The following is a 23,783-nucleotide window of genomic DNA, read 5'->3' on the forward strand; positions in this document are numbered from 1 at the left end:
GTTCTAACAGGTAGATAGGAAAATGGAGAGCACAGAACACAGAACATAACTGGGCAGAAATGTTCCCAATTACAATGAAAGCATGGCTAGAACTTCCACATTCCGAGAGAGGGCTGGGAGCACACACTTCTACTCTGGTCACCAAAATGTAATGCCATCTGATCCAGGAAGGCAGATTTCAAATTCCTATAGTGTAGAGTGCTGAAGTCCTATTCTAAGTAACTGCTCTGTCATTACATTTGACAACCACCTATATTACAAATCCCACTACAAACAAATTAAATTATGTACAAGATATAATGCCAGGTCTTGCATTTCATCCTTCACATAATTGCATAAAGGTTTTGATCTACAGAATTATATGCAGTGACAGCTCTTGTTTTCTCAAAAATCTACTTCAGAGATCAAGGACTGGGTTTTCAACAGTGTATCTGGGTAACTCCCTCCCATCATAAAGGCTTAGCCACAAATACCTTAACTAAAGCTATTCCTAAGAATGTCATTTTACAAAGACTTTGAAAATTAAAAATTTAACCTGTAATTAACATTAGTTGATTCCTTCCTCCCCAAAATAAAATAAGGAAGAAATGTTTCCATTCTTTTGAAGAGTCTTCAATGACACAAAGAAATTGGATCCACAACCTAAAGCCTTATTCATCTACAAATGGCAGTAGCAAAACAAGCTTTTCCACCCACGAACAACTCAGCCTTTAAGGTAATCCTGCCAAGTGCAGAAGAAGATTTTTGCTTCCTCACTATTAATCTTCCCTGATCAGATTAAACAACTGGGGATATTTTTTCCCCATCTGCTGTAAGGAATCTCTGAAGCTCACGATTAAGTCAAACCATTACTCTTCAGTAATCAAAAGGGTCTTTGTGTGGTAACAGCCCTTCTTTCTTTCCAATTAATATCTTGATTTTTTTCAATTTCTATCTCGAGCTTTTTCAAGTGAGTCTTTAGCCAATTTATTCCTATAATGACCTAGTTTACAACATTAAAATATTAATGAAAATTTAAAACAAACCTGGCTGTTCTTCCCACTCTGTGGATGTATGTGTTTGCATCTTCTGGACAATCAAACTGAATGACCCAGTTCACTGCTGGAAAATCTGTGTAAAGAAAAAAATATGTCAAAATTTAAGCTCAGTGTATTCAAAATCCTCCTATCCAAGAGCAACATATTATTTTGGAGCATTAATTCCTGTAAGAACCATCACTTAGACCAATTTGCATACATTGAGCGCAACCTCTGAAATAAAAATAAAGTTTATTGCACTTATTATCATATTATAAACAATCATTCTCTTCATCAAAGAAAGCTAAAATTAATGGTGCCTTCATTTCCTAAATTATGGCAGTGCGCTGAATGGAACATAATTTCACACTTGACAAGAACAGACATGCTTTGTGTCACACAGATGATAAAACACCACTACATTTAATAATTAAATAACAACATATGACCCACTTTTCACATACAGCATCAATATCCTGCACCATCAGGGTTCGAAGCTAGCTGTGGTGAGACAGCACTACGTCAGCTGTCCACATACAAAAATATCATAGTCCTTCTCAAAGATGGGAGGGATAACCATGCCTGACAAAGAAGTCGACAATGAATGTGAATGATATTATTAATAACCATTTTCTAACTGCTGCATGTCAGCCAGCAGCAGCATGCTTTGCATTGGACTAAGTTCCTGTTCCTTCCTGACCAAGTCTGTAGCTATGCTGTATTCCACAAACATACTCACACTCTAAACCCAAACAATCACACCCACATTAGAACCTCACTGGTGAGATTTTGACAGTGTAGAAGGTATGGTAAACAGTTTTCATTTCTACCTTCAGTTTTTAGAGCACCTTCCTTCCTTTTGTAGCATACTGACAAAACCTTACATTTTGGACAACAGAGTTTGCTATCTGAAAGAACAAGTAGACTCCTGAAAAGTCTTGTGTCATACCTAAATGCCTCCAAGTACTTAAAAAATAAAATAATCCAAAGTATCCACTGAAAATATAAAGAAATAAATCATAATTCAGCAGGTAATGACAACAGGTTCTATAAATACTCTTGCCTTTTGCCTCATCTATTTTTCTGCCTCCTTAAGAATACAGTCATATAATGTATTATACGTATAAGTGCATATTACTAATTATAGTTCAGACATTACAATTTTTTCAGGTTTTCATTTCCACATACTGCTAGGTTAGTGATTTTTCATTTGCTTTGGAATAACCCACAGGATACAGGTTCATCAGAAATACTCAAAACTGCTGAAATCTTGCCTTACGGCATGTGGTAAGCAAATACATCACTATTTCCATTTTCTTTCATACCAGATAGGTCACAGTACATGGCTGGAAAAATACATTGTCCACAGACTTTAATAAATAAATAATAAATGGCAGCTTCTGCTGATAACAAATACCATTACAAAACTAGTGGCAACACAGGTCTTTCTGGGACAAAAAGAAAAAATAAGCACAAATGAAGTGGGCCTTCAGCAGAAGTCTAAGCAGCATATCCCATCTGAGATACGCTAATGAGCTCTTAAGCTAACTACAACCTCATTTCTTACAAATCAGGTCAGTCTTCAGAGCATAAAGGCTGATAAAAGTTTCAACAGGGTTAGATCATCACTTTGTGAATAACTATTGCTTCTGTGGGAACATACCCAGGCCACGAGCTGCAATATCTGTAGCAAAAAGTACTGCTGCCTTTTTCCGAACAAAACAAGTGTAAACTTCCATTCTCTTCATCTGTTGCTGCTTGCCATGGAGTGCCAGTACAGGAAGACCAGGCTGAAGCTTACAGAACACTCTGAATAGATACTGGACCTACCCAACAAATCAGAGGGGAAAAAAAAATACCATGCAAAGTTAACTTGTCAAGTTCATATCCAGCTACTGCCTTAGCACATCAAATAAAGTACACTTTTCTCCGTATCAGAGACAAGAGACACTATTTTGAGACTTTGTCACACACCCAGGTACTTAAAGAAGAAACAAACTGTGGAAAAATATTGACCTGCCTTTTGATGACGTTTCCTAAAAGGAACCGGAGTAGGTAACAACAAGAATGACTTGGGACATGACTAGTAAGGTGTATGCAAGGGACCAAAATATCCGAAGTCCATCAGAAGCACTGCTTTTAGACAACACTAGAAGTATACAGTGTATTTTGCAAGCATAAACTTGCAACTCAAAGCAGTCTACATGGTCTTAGTTTACTATTTCAAGCTTCAACAGCTTCTCTTACAAAAGCTATCTGTTTACCCATACATACAATACCATGATGTAGCATTATTTTATAGCAGGCAGCTATCTAATGTTTAAGGAAATAGCTAAAGAAACTGCGTATACTGCAGGAACAAGCTGCAGCTCAGAGAATTTCTGTACAACTAAGTCTACCACCTCGCTGTACTCACCAGCCAACCTGCAGAACAACAAAAAATAGTGTAACCTCTTGCACAAGTGGAAGAACTGCAACGAATATTTACTAAACTATTGTATATGGTAAAATATTTGATACACACTGTATGTTATAGGAATACTGATGCCATACAAACACATACAAGTAACTTCAACAGAACAGTCCCAGGACATATATACAAGTAGATATTTGAAGGATTACTGCCTATATAACCATAAGAAAATTTTTTCCCTGTACTATTTCATAATTATAATTTCTTATATAGGCAGATTGAAAAGCTCGTAAAGAAAGTAGGTACAACTATTAAAATACTCTGTAACCCAACTATGGAACGTGCCATGAGACAAAACTGAAATAACTGGCCCTTAGTGACAAAACTTTTAGCCTTCTTTCTTTAACAGCACAGCACAAAAATGGCTGAGTACACCGAGGTTTCCAGGACCTTCCTGCATCGAGCCTGGGTCACTGAGCTTTCTGTCAGCGAGGCCCTGCATGACATGCCTACAGGAATAGGTGATGTTTGGTTTCTCTGCCAATTTCCTATTGCAAATTAATCCAGAATCTCACCCCTCTGGTGCTCTGGTGCCTTGACATCTACATCAATATCTTCATTTTAATAGTTTTAAAATGCTACAGGGGAAGGAGGGGAACAGCCATACCTCTTTACAGCTTGCAAAAAACACAATACTCTTCTTCTTCAAGTGACTTCTCAGGAAAGAGTATAACATGTTTACTTTTTGCTGAAGCTCACAAACAACATAGTTCTGATCCAAAGTTGCCGGGGTACTAAGAAAAAAAATTAAATAAATGATCTAAAAAGTACATTTAGATACCATCAGTTCCCATAACATTAAAATGAGAAAGAAAAGAGAAGAGAGAGAATATACAAGCACGCAATATCTACAGAGCTGCCTGACCTTTCAAAGTAAAGAGAGTCTGACAAATGCCCAGAAAAAGAAAAGAGTCAGGATGGAAAGTTCTCCTTCTTTGAGGAACAAGTCTTAGCAACCCCACTAGAAAGCTCTCTTGAAAGACAAATCAATTTCCCTACTAAAAGCCAATGGAGAGGGATGGATGACTTTCAACGTTACTTCTAAATTTATTTACTACTGGCAAGCCAAACCGTTTCTATGTTTAAGCAGCCAATGAAGAATCCATAGAATCCAAGACATTCAAATTGCCTTAACTTCAAGTGCAATTTTGTCTATTAGTCCTATTAAAGCATCATTTGTGCTTAAAGCAACATCAAAGCACAGTCTAATCATACACCAAAAAAAGAGCACTGATGTACTTCTGTTGATTATACTGACAGGCAGGGTGACTTTGTAAAGCTCTGAACTGTCATCTTAACTCACCTTTCTTTTCTTTAAGAAATAAAATAAAATTTTTAAGAATTCTTTGGCATATTTACCCTTGAAATACATCTAAATACCCACCTCTTACCGTCTCTCTGCTTCACCCTAAACACACCAAGGGTTTTCAAAATTACTTTGTTAAAGGTGGCCACTTGGGAGGATGAAATCACAAGACACTGTTCCAATTTTTATTCTGCTATTCAATTTGAATTATGCCACAACACCTTTTCCTTTCTGAGTCTTTCAGAGGAAACTTCTCATAAGGCAATAACCTATTACATACTAAGGTAGTTAAATTCTAAAACAAATTAATATTTCCCTTTTTTTTAATCCAGTTTATTATCAAATTGCACTCTCTCAAATATTTTAAAAAATTAAGTGTACTTTAAAATAGACTTCACAAAAAAATGCAAGATCTTTGAAACCGAGGTACAGTCAGTCCTTAAAATGAAAACTACATACTATGCTTGTACATCCTTTTCTGCTAAGAGGATATTAACGACACAATTTTTTCTAGCCACCATGCTTAATTAAGATGCATTTGACAGTATTACTGATTTTTAAAAAAGGTATTTGCAGTACAATGCAGAGATAATCAAATCAAATAGTGAAAACCACCTCAAGACTCAACCTGGTTCTGTTCTTCATTTTGCTGATGATTTCTCATTTGCTCTTGGGAAAGCTATTTTTAGCACTATACTTCACCTTTCTGCTGCATCTTACATATGGAAATATATGCATATTTCATAGAAGAGCAGAAGAAGAATCATACATGTTCATAAGCGATTTGACACTTAGATGACTGAGCCCACAGAAATGCAAAATATTAAATAACATTCTTCATTTAGATTTCAAAAAAAAACACAAAATGGGCCTAAAAGCAACATGTACATTTTTTCAATGAGTGACACATTAAATTGTTTGAGCTTGGCAGACCACATACTTCACTCCTAGCAAGGGTCTCCTATTCTGATCCAAACCTATGGCATGACAAATTTATTTCATGTGCAGAGGGCTGGAGTCCTGAATGCACACAGTAAACTCAGCACATCAGAAAGCCACAAGACTTAACTGCATGTGGCCTAACGCCACATGCTTTCCTCTGGGCATCTAACAGTGAACACACAAACAAGACTGTCATTCTGCACCTTCCCAATAGGGTAGCATTTCCTTGGAAAGCCAGATTTATCAAGGGCACACAAAATAACTGTATTTGTGCAACACATCTGGTGGTTCTGCACAGTTAAGCATGCATATGCAGGAGGCAAGGAAGCCAAACAACAAAAAAAGGAGCAATTCAGAAATGAGTGCTGCTGGAGCCAGGACACTACTCCATTCAGGCTATAAGCCACTCTGGGGGCTTGCTCCTGAGGAGAAAAACTTCCAGTCTGAGAAGCTGCCTGAGGAGCCACAAGAGAAGTGCAAGTTCAGCCTCCCTGTAATGATTCAGTCAAAACTAGTACCCTCTTATCTGGAAATTCCTTGCTTTCAGGAAGGCACACAACAGGATCAGACACTGCAGGAAGGAGGAGGATACACAACATAACTTCTGATTCAAGGAACTGACAGTCAGAGAAGCAGTTAAGTGGTATCACTGTCTGTTTAACTACCCCAGGAAAAAAAAATTATCCCAACATACCTGAATTTGGCTTTCTCATGAACCCAAACATATTCTGGATCTTTGAGACTCAGCCGTGCAAGATCCTTCACTGACTTTGTTTGTGTGGCAGAAAAAAGCAAGGTCTGGCGTTTCTTAGGTAGATTTTCTATGATTGCATTCATTGTATCAGCAAACCCCATGTCTAGAATTCTATCGGCTTCATCAAGAACTGAATTGAGAGACAGATTTGAGAAAAAGCGGGTTTAGCTTTATTTATAAGGAAAAAAAATCATACATTAAATCCATACAGTACAAACTGTCATTCCTATTTAAACTGCAGAGATTAACTTAATTACTGTCTATGACAGGATTCTCCTTAGATATTCATGTACTCCATACAATACGTATTTTTAAAGAACTGCAACAGAAATCCTAGCATTTCCCATAATCTACGCAATACAGCTCTCAGTTTCACGTGATGAAGCATAAAAAAATCAGCATTTCAAGTGAACAGTTTGGCAATTTGCACACAGACTGCAAATTACAAACTCCCTGTCCTACTAATGAAACAAAAGCAAGGAATATAAAACAGTGCTGTACTACTCATGACAGCAAAACAGACTCTCCTGTACCTGAGCTGAATCTACCATTAAAACTCATGGTATAAACAGAACAGCACAGAGACAGAGCTTTAAGAAAAGGGCCTATGTTTAACGCAATCCCTGTCTAACTGCCATGAATTGTACTAAGTGTAGCAAGCATAATTTGACATTTTATCAGCTTCATTAGCGTCTTAATTGCTTCTGAGTTCCTCAAGCTATGCTAAAGATTATGCACTACTTAGTGGCAGGCAAACCTTTTCATTACACTGAAATTTTTATTCAGGTTGGAAGGATGAAAAGAAACAATGTTAAGAATGCTAACAAAACAATGAAAGGAGCAGCAATCTGTCTTAACATTCAAAGTGTTTTCTAGACCTGGCCCAAAATACACACACTGTAATGGATATTCTCTATGGTTAATTATCATGTCAGGGAAAATTGGAGAGCCATAGCCAAGATCTAAAGGATTATACAGAATACTACAATCAGGTTTGGGTTCCTTACTAACTCACCTACTTGTTCTTAGCATCCTAAGGAAGGCATGCTCAGCAACTGTTTCAAAGACAGTACACACAAGAAAGGCGTTTTGCTGTTTTCTATTTTAATTTGTACACCTGTGAACTTAAATGCCATTCCACCTGCCTACCGTAATTAGGATAAACTTTTTACCCAGGAAAGTACTCCACACAGTTATGAACTGTTACAAAATATTTCTGAGTACTGTCAAGTACTTCAAAAAAAACTTACTCAACATTTGCAGATCAGATGCATAGAAATATGAAGTTTCATCCATGTGCTGTAGAAGCCGTCCTGGAGTGCAAATTAGCATATTTATGTGGTGGATTCTTTCAGACTCTTCTTTCAGATCCTGAAAAGGAGTTAAACCAGCTTAGCTCTAGCTGTTCACACCAGAAGCCCAGTACCAGAGACAGTCAGGTCAGCTTAACCTATTGATAGTTTTTAGTCAAGGATCAGCCTTTCCTCCTTCTACAGAGATATCACAATTTCTTCAGCATGCTCACACTTGCGGCTTGAGCAAAAAGTATTTAAGAATAATCTAAATTAAGAGAATAGTCCTGGAAGGCTTGGCAGAAAGGTCCATCCAGTCATGTAACCTGGGAAGACCATAAACATGCAAAAGCTTCAAAAGACACAGAACACACAGGCAGGAAAACGAGTGTAATGGGAACCTAATGTCACTAATAGGTTGCCATTAACTACTCTGTTCCCCAACTTGTTATTTCCAGGGTTTCCTTCCTAAACTTGCACTTAATATAGCACTCATTTATGCTTCTATACAGCAAACTTCAAAAGAGAACACACCTTTCCTCCAATTATAAGGCCAGCTGAGAACTCATGATTTTTTCCCACTTTACGCAGAACCTTGAAGGTTTGGTATGCCAGTTCCCGGGTAGGCGATATTATTAAAACTCCCAGTCCATCAGCTGAAGTCCACTGATGGCGATACAGGAGTTCCAAAGCCTGAAAAAAATTACCATATTCTCATTATAAAAATCTCAGAAGGAAAATATGTAACAACAACAAATTTGTAACAAAAAGCATCATAAAAAAAGACAAAGCCATACTAATTAAAATAATGACTTGAAGAAACATCAGTATACATTTCACATAGTTTGATTATATATCAGTTCTAATTGATGGTAATGATACTTGATGTAGCAAAGTTCCCTAGTAACAATCTATGACAGACAGTAATGGGTGGTGAATTGTAAACATTTTTCTGCATAATTAATCCTACTGTGCTTAATTTTGGAAATTGAGCCTTAATAGTTTGCATGAGAATCAGTGTAGAAAATCATGAGAAACTTCCATGTTCATAAGGTTTTGTGGGAACCAGAAACAGAATGAGCAACTAGAAGAAAGTCCATTATTGCAGGTTTAATTCTGGTTACAGAGTTGAAGCACTACTATCCACACACACCACACACAGAGCATTTCAACTAAAGCTGCCATACACGTCAGACCAGGATTACTCCTCCTCTTATAAATTCACACTGCAAAAACACTGTTTTAGTCAGCTAATCCTAACACAAAAATTTCCTATGTATGAATACCTGAGGTATTCTGAAATACTGAAGGCTGTCAAGTATCCTTATACAATTAATTTTTATTTCACTCCATCTCTCCAGCTCCTCTCATCACTTTTCTCCCCTAAAACTGTTTTAAAACAAAGTTTGTAAAACAAGGTACTTCTACTCCTAGATTAACTGAGTCATCTCATTTTTGTTTCTCAAGTTCACAAGACTACTTTTTGAAGCCACCTTTTTTTTTATTCTTTACTAAAAAAACCAGCATAAAGCATAAATCCTCTCAACTAGAGAGGGTATTCAAAACAATCTACTACTGTTCCCACAGTTACTGACAGAACAGGCTTTAAAGAACTGCACACTCACAAAAATGCAAGGAATGTTTAAATCAAAAAAACCTCCATAATCAAAACATTAATACAAACATGAGGTTTGTATCCACTTATATGTGCGCTTTAAGCAAATGTCTCAATTACAGCTTCAACTTGAAGAAATTAAATGGAGAGTATGATGTTCTAAGTAAAAGTCCAACCTGTATTGCCCACAACAGGGGTTTTTCAGCCCTTTTTCCCACTTGCGCCTGAAGTGATTTCTAAGGTGTTGACAAAAGACAATAAGGAAATGGAAGTCCACAATCACTAAGCTTAAGTTTGCTATGTAAGGTCCAAATCCTAAAATTTCAGAGGGGTGAAAACCACTCATCTAAAAACATCCAAGGAACTGAAGAAATTTCACCATTATATTTCATACACTTAGTTTTCAAAGAATTGGACTGCTAGAGTTGCACCAGATTCCTGAGAGGAAAACAAAGCGCTTCCTAAATCACACATGTCTACCAATGTAAGCATCAAAATGGAACTTCTGTCAGAATATTCCTATGGCCAAAATATACTTCTTTCAGAACCTCAAGCAGCTTTATTAAATTAGTATCTTGGCTTTCGTGAAACATTTAGATCAGCTGAATTACAACTTTTCTCCTAGGATCTATTAATCTAAGCTCTTTGACATACAATACTTCACAGATAACTTAGTTTGAGTACAAATGGAAGGATATAAATTACTTACCGGGACAATAAAAGCCAAGGTTTTGCCTGATCCAGTCTTTGCAGCTCCAAGTACATCTTTACCTTGTAAAGCCAAACCTATGGTTTGCCTCTGTATCTCTGTTACCACACGATACTGAGCTTCCTGCAATCCTAGTATTTGCAGTATAGGAAGAGAAGACAGAGTGTAGGACAGGAACAAGTAGGGGGAGAAAAAAATATCTTTATTTTTGCCTCTCCCAGAGCTATATTCCTCCATTTAGAAAATGCTGTACATGGCAACAGTTATCTAAAATTTAATTTAAAGCAAAGAAATGTTCAGATGTGGATAAATAATATATTAGTTTTTACTTAAGTTACTTTCCAAAGGAAACTTTCATACTCACCTTTTAGGGTTTTCTTTGACAACGGAAAATCTGAAAATCTCTGAATTTCACTTGCATTTATCTGAAACAAGGTAAGTTTAATCAGTGCTTACAATCCAAGCATAACAGAAATTAAACAGTGTTCTTTAAGTTGCTGTTAACATAAAGATGTAGTAGTTCAGTATGACCTGAGCCAAGTTAGCTGGTCAGGCAACCTATACTAGTTTGAGCTAAGCCAAACCACCCTTCTACCATAAACTGTTTAGTAAGTAGTAAGATACACATTAAAGCTCAGATCATCATGAAATCACAGAACAAACAGGCTGAAAGGGAGCTCAGGAGGCCCCTGGTCTAACCTCCTGCTCATAGCAAGTGAGCTCTGAGGTCACGTCAGGCTGCTCAGGGCTCCAGCCACTCCAGCCTTGAAAATGCTCAAGGATAAAGACTGGACAGCTTCTCCAGGCAACCTGTCCCTCACTCCGCCTGACTGTCCTCGTCAAAGGGAAAAAGCAATTCAGACCAAGCCTCTCTCCTGCCAGCTTATACCTCATCTCTCATTCTTATGCCCTGTGCCATCTCCTTAACAATTTCCCCAGGGACTCTTAGGGCTCCTGTGAAGTCTCCATCTCAACCGCAAAGCCATCTCGGCTACAGACTGACAAGCCCAGCTCCCCCAGTCTCTCCTCACAGCACAAGTGCTCCAGCCCCCACCATTTCAACAGCCCTCCACTGAACTGGATCCATTTTATTGGCATCTTTTTCTTATCGAGGGGTCCAAAACTAGATGTAGTATTATTCAGGGGAAAAAAAGTGGGGTTTTTTTTTCTCAAATCATATTTTAAAAAGATACTGCAGCATGCAAGCAAGGTCTAAATTTTCTACAACGCAGCATGCCACAAGCCTCACACGTAACTTGCAATTAAGCCTCATGCTAAGCAATACAGAAATTCTGTAGCCTTTTTCTCCAAAAGTGTCCCAGTCAGACTAACTGCCAGTAGAGATTATAATAAAGTATCTACAGCAAAACACGTAACTAGCCAATTATTTCATATTTCTGTGTGGCTGCAACGAGCACCAAGTTTATGATCCACACACACTAAGCATACATTCATTTTCCTGGTAATATCCACAGGGGAGCAGTTTGTTTTTAGAGGGTACTGCAAATGGAGTAATGATTGTCATACCCCATAAGACGCAACTCGGAGCTCTTACCTCGTTTCTTTTTTAACCATTCCAACCTATGAAAAAAACATTACTATGCTGCAAAGTACACAGCCCTTACCTTCCTGAAAAAGAGAGCAGCTCACCTGCACCCACAACAACTTAACCCTTACGGCTCCCACATGCAAACATTGCTGGCAGCCTCCTTACAGCCTACAACCTTATTAGATCTTAGCTGTCCTTCTCCCATCTATATTTTCATATCCCTGGAATCAATGAGTATGAAGTGCATTCCAGCTGCTGTATAAGGTCAGGTATCACAAAAGTAGGTAAACAGTTCCGCATGGTAAAGGCCTGGTAAACAAACGCTTCAGGAAATATCTCCAGATAACAAACACATTTCTCCCCTGCACCACTTTTCCATTTTGACTCTACAGTGCGAGCTTCAAGATTTTTTTTGCATAAACTTAGCATTAGGTTATGTGATTGAAGACTCATGACTGAACTCAAAGACCCCCGCAAGAACCAGCAGAACAACGCCAGGGAAGGAGCCCCAATAACATCATCACTGCACACCAAGTTAAACCACCCTGACTCAGCTGCTCCTCGAGAGCACCAGAGGGGAGCACTCCACTCATGGTCCCTGGGTGAACCCCACCGAGGCGTTAGCGGGGCCACCCCCCATCCCCCAAGGCTGGCAGGGGGTAGCGCCTGCAGGGGCGTGGGGACTCACAGGGAGCTGTGGAGGAAAAACATTTGGGGATGTTGTACAATATATGAGGTGTTGTAAGGGGTCTGTGGGAATGTGCAAGACTTGTTATGGGACATTTAGGGGACGATCAATGGCAGGGAAAGGGAGGGATCATGGTGGACTGGGGAGGAACCGGTGTGAGAAAATAGCGGGAAAAGGGGATAAAAGGGGCTGGTCGGGGTAACAGCTGGCTGGTCCGTACGCTCGTCTGACCGAGCCCTGCACCTCATCACCACAGCCTGCCCTACAGTCTTACTAAATAAATATTTTTCTGTAAGAATATTTATTACCGCTGCTACTATTAAAAACAGCTCTTCTGTCCTTTCCATCGACTTTCTGTGCGGGCACAGTCCCTATTCGGAGCCCGGGTGGGCGCCCACCACCCAACCCTCCAGCCAGGCTGGTGGGCAGCAGCACGAGCGCTGAGTGTCGGCAACTGGAGTGGGACCACGACCCTCAGAGGCTGGAGGTGCCGGTGCCAGCACCTGGGGAAACCGGGGCCTGGGGCGGCTCTGGGACAGACGGAGTAGCTAATGCCAGCAAATGGAGAGATCCATTTTCCACGTGTGGGTCCGTATTTCACTAATGGACATGAATCTGATCAGACAAGAGAAGAACAGCACCTGCCACCCACACTGTCCATTTGCTCCCGAGGCGGGGAGGGCGACTACCGTATCTATAAAGCCTGAGCAAATGAAGAGGAAGAGAGACTACAACAGCTTTGCATGTATACTGACTAGCATCCATAAACTGAAATTTCCAACTGTCAAACTCTGAGCTTACACGATTTGTACATTTCTAATAGGTATCGTTTATTTCTAACGGATTGCTGAACAGAAATCTCCCAACACAGGGACCAAGCAAAATGGTCCTGAGATGTTCCTGACAAGCCACAGTAACAATTCCAGAGACAGCCTCAAATGAAGAGCTACTGACCTGTCAGATCAGACTTCTATCTACTTCAAGTACCACACCTCATACAGGCTCTGCCTATTAGAAAAAACTGAGGATTTATACCTGTTTAAAGCACCTAGGTCACAGCACTACTCTTTTCAGTCTAGTTCTCTCTGGTAAAAGCAAGAAAAGTAATTTAGTGCATGAATTTCATCTCTAAATAAAAGGTATATAAAAAAAATAACATCCTTATTAAAACCAGGTTTTGACATAGTTCAAGACAAAGCTCTTGCAAAGTAATTTCAAACTTTCACTGTGTCCTAGCAGAGCAATTAAACTTCTGCCAAGTGTTACTTAAAAATCTTAAAGGCGAGTTATTTTTATAAAACCTACTTGTGCTGAGAAGCATGTACTTTAAGCTCCTACATTTCTGGGAGGGGGGGGGAAATTCCTATCAGAAATCACTATAAACAAGTGGGGGGGGGTTGACTTTCAGAAATTGCAATTTCTGACAAATACTTCTGAATTCCATTGATAATTTCGAAGATATTATCTATCACAAACAATAATGCATATTAGGCTAATTCCCAGTGTTCTTATTTTGCATGTTAAAGGATAAGTCAGTGATATGTACTTTTACATTTTAATTTCATTTTAATTTCAACCAAGAGACTGTCTGCACAGGAAAACAGTATGCCTATGAGAGGGAAAACAAAAATTCAAACAATTCATTATGTGAAACTAAAGGGATGGATTTTAACAGGTTTGTGACACATGGAACAGGCTATTGCAGCAATATGAAATCTTTCTAAATAATTAAGGCTGCTTGAAGTATTTCACTGGTCAGCTTTTTTAAAAATCTAGATGACCCAGCAGGAACAGATGTATCAATCTCAAAGGAGACAAATATTGTTCCACTCTTCTACCTTTAACTCCTCTAAATCAATTTAAAAAATCATTACGTGCATAAGCCTAGCGGTTTTAGAGATGTCCAAGAAGGAAAAAGTGAAAACAGTATTAAAAGAGTGAGGCACAGGAATGTTAGGAAAGGCCATGTCACAAAGCTTCCTGTATTATCTCTCTGCCCTACAAACTTAGAGGAGCACAAGAATTCTCTGTTGCAGCACCCTTAAAAGTCCAAAGATACTGGGTTATTTTTAAATGAAGTCTAAATGGCAGGAGTGAGAAGAACTGGTGTTAGAGGTAGGTGGTCTTGTAGATCTATTCCATACCTACACACACCAGTGCAAAACACCACCAACCAGTGGAAATCTGTACTTGTGAGCTCTCTCTAATCTGCTCTAGGAGAGAGCAGCCACCTTGTTTCCAATACTTCAAATGCTATTCTGATCTAACTTGACGAAAGAGTTTACACATACAGCTTCCCAGCACATCAGGTAAGCTGTTAATGCTTTTCATGAGCACAACTCTGTGAAGAAGACTATGTCCATCAACAGCCTCACAGGTAGGCAACAAAGTCACTGGATCAACAGACAACAGATCAGCTATGAACACATAACACAGAAAATAATCCCAAGATTTGGACACACTAAATTTGGAAAATGGAAACTAAATTTCACATTTTCCGTTTATGATGCCACACATTCACAATCATGTCAACAAAGGACAAAAAAAATCCAGTAACAAAGTATCTTGGTTATCTCTTCATTCTTGTTTAATTTTGTCCTCTTTATCCATTGCAGTCATTCTCACACTGGAAATTATAAACAATGTACTCTTAAGAGGGGGTGCAAGGTGGATCCTCTTGCATCCAGAAGCCGTGCTACCCCTATTCCATGCCACATGTAAGATGACAAAAGCACATGAAGACCCAACCCACCCACAGCCTTCACGTCAGAGACCCCAGCCAGTGCTCCTCAGAGAGAGGTGCTTACTGAAGAGCTTTCAGATTCCCTCATCTTTAAGAAGGTATCTGCCTCGTGCAGAACCCACTGGAGACTCCTGAAGATCCAAGTACATGGCACTTCCTCATAGTCCTCACCCCCACTATAACCAGGTCCAGAGTAATAGGGAAGAAATGCAGGAGACCAAGTGGAAAACCTTGTCAGGGACCAGAGAAGGAGATACGAAGGACTGAAGACAGAAAGCTAGGTGGGCATCCACCTGTATGTTCACAGACAGGAGACTCCTGGAGCTAGAGGACAGCAAAACCCCAGAAGAGTTGAGACCAGGAGCCCTCAAAACTATCCAAAGACAAACATATGTTTACCCTGTCTTCATTCTGATGGATACATGCATGACCACTACCAGCCTCTCTTCAACCTCTATAAATACACACAGACACAACCTCCCAACACCCAACACTTACCTATGCTGCCCCAAGCTCCACAGAGACACAGAATTATCACCTGTATCCCAGAAATGCACATAGGTGGCACAGAAGCATATATACATATTCACATAGCCATATACACAACAAATAAACACAAGTATCTATGGAAGTAATTGACAGAGGTGACTATAAGGCCGGTAAAAGCAGAAATCTATGTAGAATGAGTGGAAATTAAATGCAAGCATCAAATGTATAGGATGTGTTTCAGGGAAAAGTGACTGCATTTAAATACTACACAAAACATTTCAGGCTAGGAGTAGAGGAACAGACTGCTGCAGAAAATCAGAATGGGGACTATTCAAACTAAAATGTCTGAGATCTGTACATCTACCCACCACAACCCAGATATACCACCCTATTAAAGTAAGAAAGGAATACTGACCACACTACAGAAAAGCAAGAGTTACATTATTCCCTTAAAGAATGTAGTTTCATTAACTCACTGTTTGTGTGTTCCTTTTAGACCCCTCTCCTGCTTACAAACATCTGTGAGCAACAGAGTCATACCCCACTACCTATCACGGATGCATTCCTGTAAAGTGGAATGGTATGACAGATAGCAATTTTTCCCTCTAAGAACTAATGTAATAATATAAAGGAATGTATGTATGTTGGCATTTATTACATGCATACAGCATAAATACAGCAGAACTGTATATGGAGAACATATACACTGTGTGGGGGGAGAACAAAGAGGCAAATGCAGCATCAAATGGGGGGAATGTTGGCTTCCCACAGATCATTTTTCAAAATATTTCTGCCATTTCATCTCTGAGACCAAATGCCCAAGATACACCTTTTCTTCAAGCATTCTTGCTGCCTCCTTTTAACCAATTAGATTTTTTTTCATTGTCATCATCTTCCTCAAATGAATCCAACTAAGGGCAAAGGACACGTGAATAGGGGTCATGTTTGGCCATTCAGTCTCACAGAGGCTGTATGTACTCCAAAAAGTCAGTATCTCCTCCAGTTGATGATTCTCATAATCCTGCTCCTGCCTCTCAATACATCCATGCCACACACATATAATTTCAGTACACAGGAGCAACATACTGCTTCAGCTTCTGCACATGTGTCTACTACATTAGAAGAAAAGCTACCCCCTGAACTCAATCACTTTATGTATGACACTACTGCACAGATTACTAAGCGACCAGTGATGGGACTCCAAAACAAGAGATAGAGAAGAAAGAATAACCAGATATTGCCATAGTACCCTAAGGTAACACTGCAGCCTAATCTGCATATGGCATTATCCAGTAAATGCAAGCTATAATGAAATGTAGAAACGATTAGGGCCTGACAACATGCAAAATTAGTTTCACTATACACCTCCCTGTGTTCAAATACATGGAAATACAAAGCAATCTATTGTGTATGCACTGCAGTTTGGTATACAAACAATAAGCCCACCACCCTGGGTTCTGTGCAGACAGTTCACAAACTCTGTACGCTGCCTTTGCCAAGCTGCTTTAATTCATTTTCTCTCTCTTGTTCAGATGTGCCCCCTCCAGAGAGCCTGCAGAGGCAGCAATCTCATTCTAGGTTATAACAAGCAGTCCAACTGTACTGTAGCAATGTAAGTTTTTCATTCCACAACGAAAGGTACATACCACCAGTGTTATCCCACTCAGAAAAATGCAAGCTTCTAACAATTCCAGTAGTCTGCTTTCAGTCAGCATGTAAATCCTCTATTTCTACCATGAGTAGAAAGACATTGCCAAATCAAGCTAACTCAAGATTTATCCACAACAAAATATATTAATTAATTATGTAGCTACCATCTTTAATTTTTATCATTTATGAGTAAGTCCATTTTTCCCCCTGAGAAATAACATGTGATTCAAAACAATAATTTGACCATCTTCAGAAGCACATCGTTTGCTTGCAAACCAGTAAAGTCCACGATTGTGTGAAGCATCAGAATATTACCTTGCTAAATCTTAACCAAAGCAGCTAATATGACCTCTTCATGGCGACAGACATGTTTCTTCCAGACCTGTCATTACTTTCTGCTCAATCAAATTACAACCACCAAGAAGCCTCTACTACCAGCTACGCCGAGTGCAGCATAGCCACGTACAACTGCCACGCTTCTCTCCAGGAGTAGCTGCAACTTCAGCAAAAGTTGGCAGGATGCAGAGCAACTGCACAGGCAGAGCACACCTAAGCCGTTATTCAGAATTATTCACAATCTCGGTACCTCCTGCTAAGCAGCATGGCTCAAAAGCCAGCATCCCCCAGAGGGATGCAAGACAATCTGGGTGACAAAACCAAGGCCACCAACCCTGGCTCTACACTCAGATACCTACGTCCTGACTTGAGGTTAAACAACGTGCTCTTCTAGGGTGATGTCTGCCTGTAGGGCAGCTTCTACGGAGAGAAAGGTGTCCCATCTCCTGGTGTCCCACCTCCAGCAGCCGAGACGCGCTGGCCGCCTGGTCAGAAGGGCCAAGCGCCACTGGTGACGATCGGCCACAGCCGCCTCCTCACCGCGCCCCCGCCCACCCGCGCCCCTCGGGGGCCGCTGCCTGCCCGGCCACGCCACCAGAGCCGCGGGCACTGCGGGTACCGCCCGCTCCTCCTCTGCCCGGAGGGCGAAAGGCAAGGAATGGAGGCGCATCCCTGCCTCAAGGGGGTGAAAGCCCCTCTGCCTGCCACCGTCCAGCGTCGCCCAACAAACCAGCTACCTACAGGCACCGCCAACAGCCAGAGGCACAGCCCTGCCAACGCGGGGTGCGCACCAGGACACCTCTCCCCCTCACAGCTTCCCCCTCGCAGCCCTACCCACACACACCCCGCACGAGGAGAGGAGCCGCTTGCCCGCCCGCCATGCCCGCCCGCCGGGCGTCCCCCCGCCCCGCTCCCCCCCGGCCCGGCAGCACCACGCGTACCTCGGGGTAGCGCTGCACCAGGCGGCCGATGACCTCCCGCTCCACCTGCCACTCGGGCCGCTTCCTCTCCTTGCGCTGCAGCCGCAGCCTCCTCGTCCGCCGAGTGTACTTCTTCTTCCAGCGCTCGAAGCTGCGCACGGGGTCCATCGCCGCCGCCCCGCCGCCGCCGCCGCCATCGCTGCCGGCCCGGCCCATGCTGCCCCCGCCGCCCCGCATGGGACCCACACGGCCGCCGGGGGCGGGGCTGGGCGCGCGCGGAGTGCGTCAGCCGGGCGCGCCGCCGGGGAGGGCTCGGCTGGGCTCGGACGGCTCGGCTCGGCTCGGCTCGTTTCGGACGGGCTCGGCTCGGCTCGGCTCGTTTCGGACGGGCTGGGACGGGTTCGGCTGGGCTCGGACGCGCTCGGCGCGGCTCCGCTCCGAGAGAGCCCGCGCTCTGGGCCTTCCCTCACCTGTGGAAAGGTGGAGAGGTTGCGCGAGAGTTGAAGAGAAATCACACTTCGTCTAGTATAACCCAAAAAATGGGCTCTTGGCGCAGCTTGTAAAATATGTTCTGTGACAGAGATGACAAAATTGAAATGAAAAACCGTAAAGAAATGATGCCATAATAGAAAAGGAATACGTGCTTAGTACTGACATAAATTCAGTCCTCTGCAGCGCAGTGGGGCGAGGGATGAGGAGGCAGAGTTCTATGAAAGCTCTGTTAATGCTTTATTAGCTAATTTATTACAGGGGAAAACTGCCACATTTTTAAAAAATCAGAAGGGACTTGTCAGACATACGGTGGGCCTTGCGTGTAAGGTGCTGGATTTAAGCGCAGTTGGATGTGTGTTTGAGCCTTGGTAATACAGCTGCAGCCGGTGGCCTTGGCTGAGAGCCCTGCGCTGCGCCATGGCTTGGCTGGGCCTCACAGGGGGGCCAACATGTTTACCTGGGGTGGTCTCTATAAGAGGTACGTATCTCTACAAGTAATCAGATTTAATAAACCTGCAAATGTGTATTACACTATCTTTGCATGGGCCAATTCTTAACCTCTCTCTGGGGGGAAGGTCTGCATCGCTCTGCAGTCGCTCGGTCAGAAACGATCCGCTGAGTCAGTTTTAGTACCACATGGGCATGCAGAATTAAAACCCAAAACCAGGCTGCAGAGTTATTGTGCCACATCAGGAAGAGAAAATGACAAACATATTTATGCAATGTCAGAAGAAGGAAGTAAACACGCTGATGAGGGGAACAGTGAAAGACTCCCAAAATAATTACTGTCTCTGATGAGGGTTTGGAATTCCAGAAAGCTGAGGGAAAAGGGAGTGTCTTAATTAGCTCCACTTTTGCCGTACATACGTTGAGTGTGTCACTGAAGATGTTTTCCCTCCTCCCAAAGATCAGGCAAACCCGTGATCATAGAAATGTTTGTTTCCTCTTTAAAATACATTAAGTTCCTAATTTCAGGACAGGCTGGAAATATCTCCATTAAATATGTCCCAGTGGGTTCTCTCCTCCTAGGTACAGCTTTGAATTCAGTGGTTTTCTCTAGGTGTTTATTTGCTGTTAAGATGAATAAGGAAGGATACTGAAGGTTTTATTCTTGAAACAGAAATGTTTTTTTCCAGAAGTACCTGATTAAAAACTGTTTGCAGGAGGTGCAGTTCCACCCCGAAGGATGTGCTTGGGGAGGGGGGATGGAACATCTTTCCCATGATTACAGCACATTAACTTGACATACAAAAGAAGGTCCCAACCTGACATGATCAGACTGGTGCAGGGCTCAGCTGCCACTTTAAGTGGTTCTGTCCGCCTGTAATAGAAAAAGAAAAACCAGAAACCCTCCTGTGTAGAATTCCTGCTGTTGCCCTGATGGAGTAAGTTTAACCTTTTTGTAAGTAAATGTACAGGTGAAAGGTTTGAGTTTGAACATGCTGTCTTTGCTCACCTGGCCTATGTTTTGCCTACAGGTTCATCTCACTCATAGCAGAACAGCAGCAGTGGTCCATGAGTAACCACAGACATAAATCCACAATGAAAAAAGTTACATTAAAAACAATATCTTGCTGTCCTATTTCTAAAACAACTTTTTCTGCTGCTGTCATGAAAAACACTGTTAATTATGCTTATATGTTTCCGATGCTTTTTAATGATTTGTTTGCTCATTAGCCAAGGGATCCATATACCAGGAATGGAAAACCAGAAAGTCAAAAGCAGCCTGTCCTGTTTCCCGCAGTAGAAGGTAAAATGCTGAAGAGCCTCGCGGCCCTGTATTGGAAGTCTGGGAGCCTGCAAAAAAAAAGGAGCCACCTTTCTATTTTCTCTGCTGTCCTCTCACCCTGAGGGGCTCGTCTGAGAAACAGTCAATGGTTTGTAAAAGTTTCCCTTTTATACAGGAACAAATTCTACTGTATTAAAATCCGTTTATTTATGATGTGGAAGACTACTTCAGCTGTCTTGTAATAGTACTACCCTAAAACTGTGGCAAAACCAGAGATCCTTCTGGTTTTCACTTTAATAAAGAGAAAGGGAAGAAAAAATTATTTTTTACAAGTTAACAAATAAATGATTCAAGCATGGTTGTTTACTTGCAGTTTGGAGAAGCAAAGGAAGGGAGTATGCTATAACAATAAACGTAACAAGGCTCTCTATACAAGACCACAGAGAAGAAGAAGGTAATATTTGATTTCTAAAAAAACCTGTTTCAGTAACACTCATTCTTCATAGATTTCACTCTCATGCAGATTCAGTCTTTCCTACTCAAATGCACAAACATGTATGTGTTTGGGCAGGGTTATTTATGGTGACAAGGAGGACAAGGGGCACCAAGTATCAAGGTCAGGGCCCTGAGGGCACTTGTAGACCTTAATGGCCCTGACCAGCCGCACTTGAGTCCTCCCCCTACACCCTGGCCCAGCTCCACCCTGCAGCTTCAGGCCCTGCCGGAGTTGTCTTATGTCATGTTGGTCCCCAGCTCAGCCACAGCCATGCCTGTTCTTGGCCGCAGACCCCACCCGTTGGGCCTCTGAGCTGCAGACTGACTTCCTGGCTTGACCTAGGACCTGCTTTGTCAGTGTGGACCTGCCTGGTTATCAGTTGTCAATGGCTGTGGCCACCAGACCCGATCCTCATCCTGACCCTGATCAGGGAGTTGATTTCCCAGCTTGACCTTGGACCTGCCTCATCACCACAGACTCGTCTGATGAGCGGGACTCTTGACTGACCCTGGTTGCCACCCACGAGCACACCCTGCTCCCTTGCACTGTGCTAGCAGCCTTAGCCCCTGACTCTTAGGAAGCAGTAAGCCCTTGCTGTGCCCTGACAGTCAAGCTCTAATCACTTTTTCTGGGTTCGTCCTGAATGGTGCACAATCTTTGAAATCCTTTATATTCTTTCTTGACAAAAGCCTCATTTGAGTTGTATCGCACAGCTGTTGCTCTGTATCTGTGTTGTGGAGCTTTCTTCATGGCATGGCCGTAGTACAGCTGGCCCTACACCCCCATCCTGCCAATTCCCCATTCTTACCTATATTCTTTCTTGCATTTCTTGCATTTCATGGTTGGTCTTAATCTCCTCATTTGCTACACGTGCATCGTTCCCTGCACTCCTGCTGTGCCATTTCTTCTGGTACCTCATGCTGCTGCTCAGACTCTCATTCACATAACACATACCCCACTTAAATATTCCCTTTACAAATCTCTACAGGAATTTAAGATAACTAGAAGCTGATTTTATTTAAGAAAAAAATAATAACACTGTGTGTACTTAAGTTAAACTTTGGTGTTTCCATTAAATCTTTGATTGTTTTGTACTGACCTGTTTTCTTTCCTTTTTTCCACATAATCTTCATCACCTAAGGAAGTAATCAGCAAACCAGAGGAAGGGACCCCAGAAGTACAAGATATCAATGAAATACCACTAAACCCCTTCTCAATGAAACAGCCATGTGCTAGGAGAATTTACTTGAGAGGCTGTCTGAGGCCAAGAGTCTCTCAACACTCCTCTCCTTATCTTCCAAGGCTTAACTTGCTATGCTTCAGGAGATATGTAAGATTTTGCATCTGAGGATTGTGCTTGAGTGTCTGTGAATGAGACATGCAAGCTTGAAAAAACCCACAGTGAAAGGATGGATCTTCAGTGTAATATTTGCAGTACTATGATGTAACTTCAGGCTTTTTTAAAAACAATATGCAAATGGCAGTCAGATTTATGAATGTTATTTTTAATAGAAAGAATGTTCCCATAAGTAATTATGAATTTTTATCTGTCTAAAGGAGTACAGAAAAAAAAAATTAAGAAAGCCCATGGGTTTTCCTATGTTGGGTAGCCCTATAGTAAAAAGGCTATCACCCAAGAAATTAAATTTTAAAAGGCAAAACTTCAACTAGATTTTCAAAAACTCAGTAGAAACACCGTTTCAGTAATTCCTGGCCTGAGCAAATGGGTAAGTTGTGATGAATAAATATTGTGAGTTATGACCAAGAATATTGGGGGGTATAATTGAGACCTTGTACTTTCCTCTTAGTAATGAGCTGCTGTTTCCCCAAAATGAAATAAATATGATTTTGTAGATGACATTATGTGCTCTTCTTGTGGAAGTAATAAAATGAAAACACTTTTACCAAATATATAAATTGCAGGAATGTGGTTTTCAGTAGACACTCCAAAATGTATTCTGCTCTGGGAAAAAAAGTAGTCGTACTATTACTCTAAACATGAATGCATGGTGCAGCTTAAAAACTCTTGGAGTGAACTAGTGGTTGCAACCTCAGTAACACAGATATATATAAGCAACCTAGAGTTAATTCTGAACGATATCTTACAGGTATCTGGATTTGAATGTTAATTTTAGAATTAAGTCTTTTCCTTCCACATTGGTAAATAGTTTTATAGTTTGAAAAAGCCAACTGTCATGTATAAAATAATTTTAGAAAGTAGCTGCTGCTTTTTCAAGCCTGAGCCTGCCAGATGACAAACAATGACTTCATGGAGAGAAATATGGCCCTCCAGTCCTTCACTCATTTTCTTTGGCCATGGACAATTTAACAGCCACCACTATGGAAATAGGCCTCAGTTGTTAAAATTGTCCTTCAAGAAGTTTGCAAATTGGAATTCTTTCAGAAGATGCAGGTTATAAGTCCGTTATCCTCTTAAAATCTGGGGTGAAACAGACCAGGAAAAGGTCGGGGGGGGGGGGCGGGGGGGGGGGCGGGGAAAGAGGACTTATGCTTTGCTGTTCTCTTGATTACCAGAATTTTGGCTAAATGCCATGCCAATTATATTGATCAGAATGACAGCAAC

The 23,783-nt window shown here is 41.3% G+C and overlaps 1 protein-coding gene and 1 long non-coding RNA gene across 2 annotated transcripts in view; one reads left to right on the plus strand and one right to left on the minus strand.

Moving 5' to 3' along the window:
• The window catches only part of DDX10 (DEAD-box helicase 10), a 192,200-nt gene extending 173,444 nt beyond the window's left edge, over window positions 1–18,756 (minus strand). The window contains exons 1-9 of the mRNA XM_055802318.1: window positions 18,504–18,756; window positions 10,472–10,532; window positions 10,108–10,238; window positions 8,318–8,476; window positions 7,742–7,862; window positions 6,432–6,621; window positions 4,097–4,223; window positions 2,680–2,842; window positions 1,026–1,110 (exon numbers count right to left, since the gene is read on the minus strand). Of these exons, the coding sequence (XP_055658293.1) occupies window positions 1,026–1,110; window positions 2,680–2,842; window positions 4,097–4,223; window positions 6,432–6,621; window positions 7,742–7,862; window positions 8,318–8,476; window positions 10,108–10,238; window positions 10,472–10,532; window positions 18,504–18,719 (1,253 nt within the window). The 5' untranslated portion in view covers window positions 18,720–18,756. The remainder of the gene's footprint in view (window positions 1–1,025; window positions 1,111–2,679; window positions 2,843–4,096; window positions 4,224–6,431; window positions 6,622–7,741; window positions 7,863–8,317; window positions 8,477–10,107; window positions 10,239–10,471; window positions 10,533–18,503) is intronic.
• A 62-nt stretch (window positions 18,757–18,818) lies between these two features.
• Window positions 18,819–23,018, plus strand: LOC114012567 (uncharacterized). The gene is made up of 3 exons (XR_008746873.1): window positions 18,819–20,724; window positions 21,077–21,157; window positions 22,341–23,018. It is a non-coding gene; the product is annotated as an uncharacterized LOC114012567 (long non-coding RNA).
• Window positions 23,019–23,783: the final 765 nt, after the last annotated feature.

Source organism: Falco peregrinus, chromosome 4 (assembly GCF_023634155.1).
Source record: "Falco peregrinus isolate bFalPer1 chromosome 4, bFalPer1.pri, whole genome shotgun sequence".
Taxonomy (NCBI): Eukaryota; Metazoa; Chordata; class Aves; order Falconiformes; family Falconidae; genus Falco; species Falco peregrinus.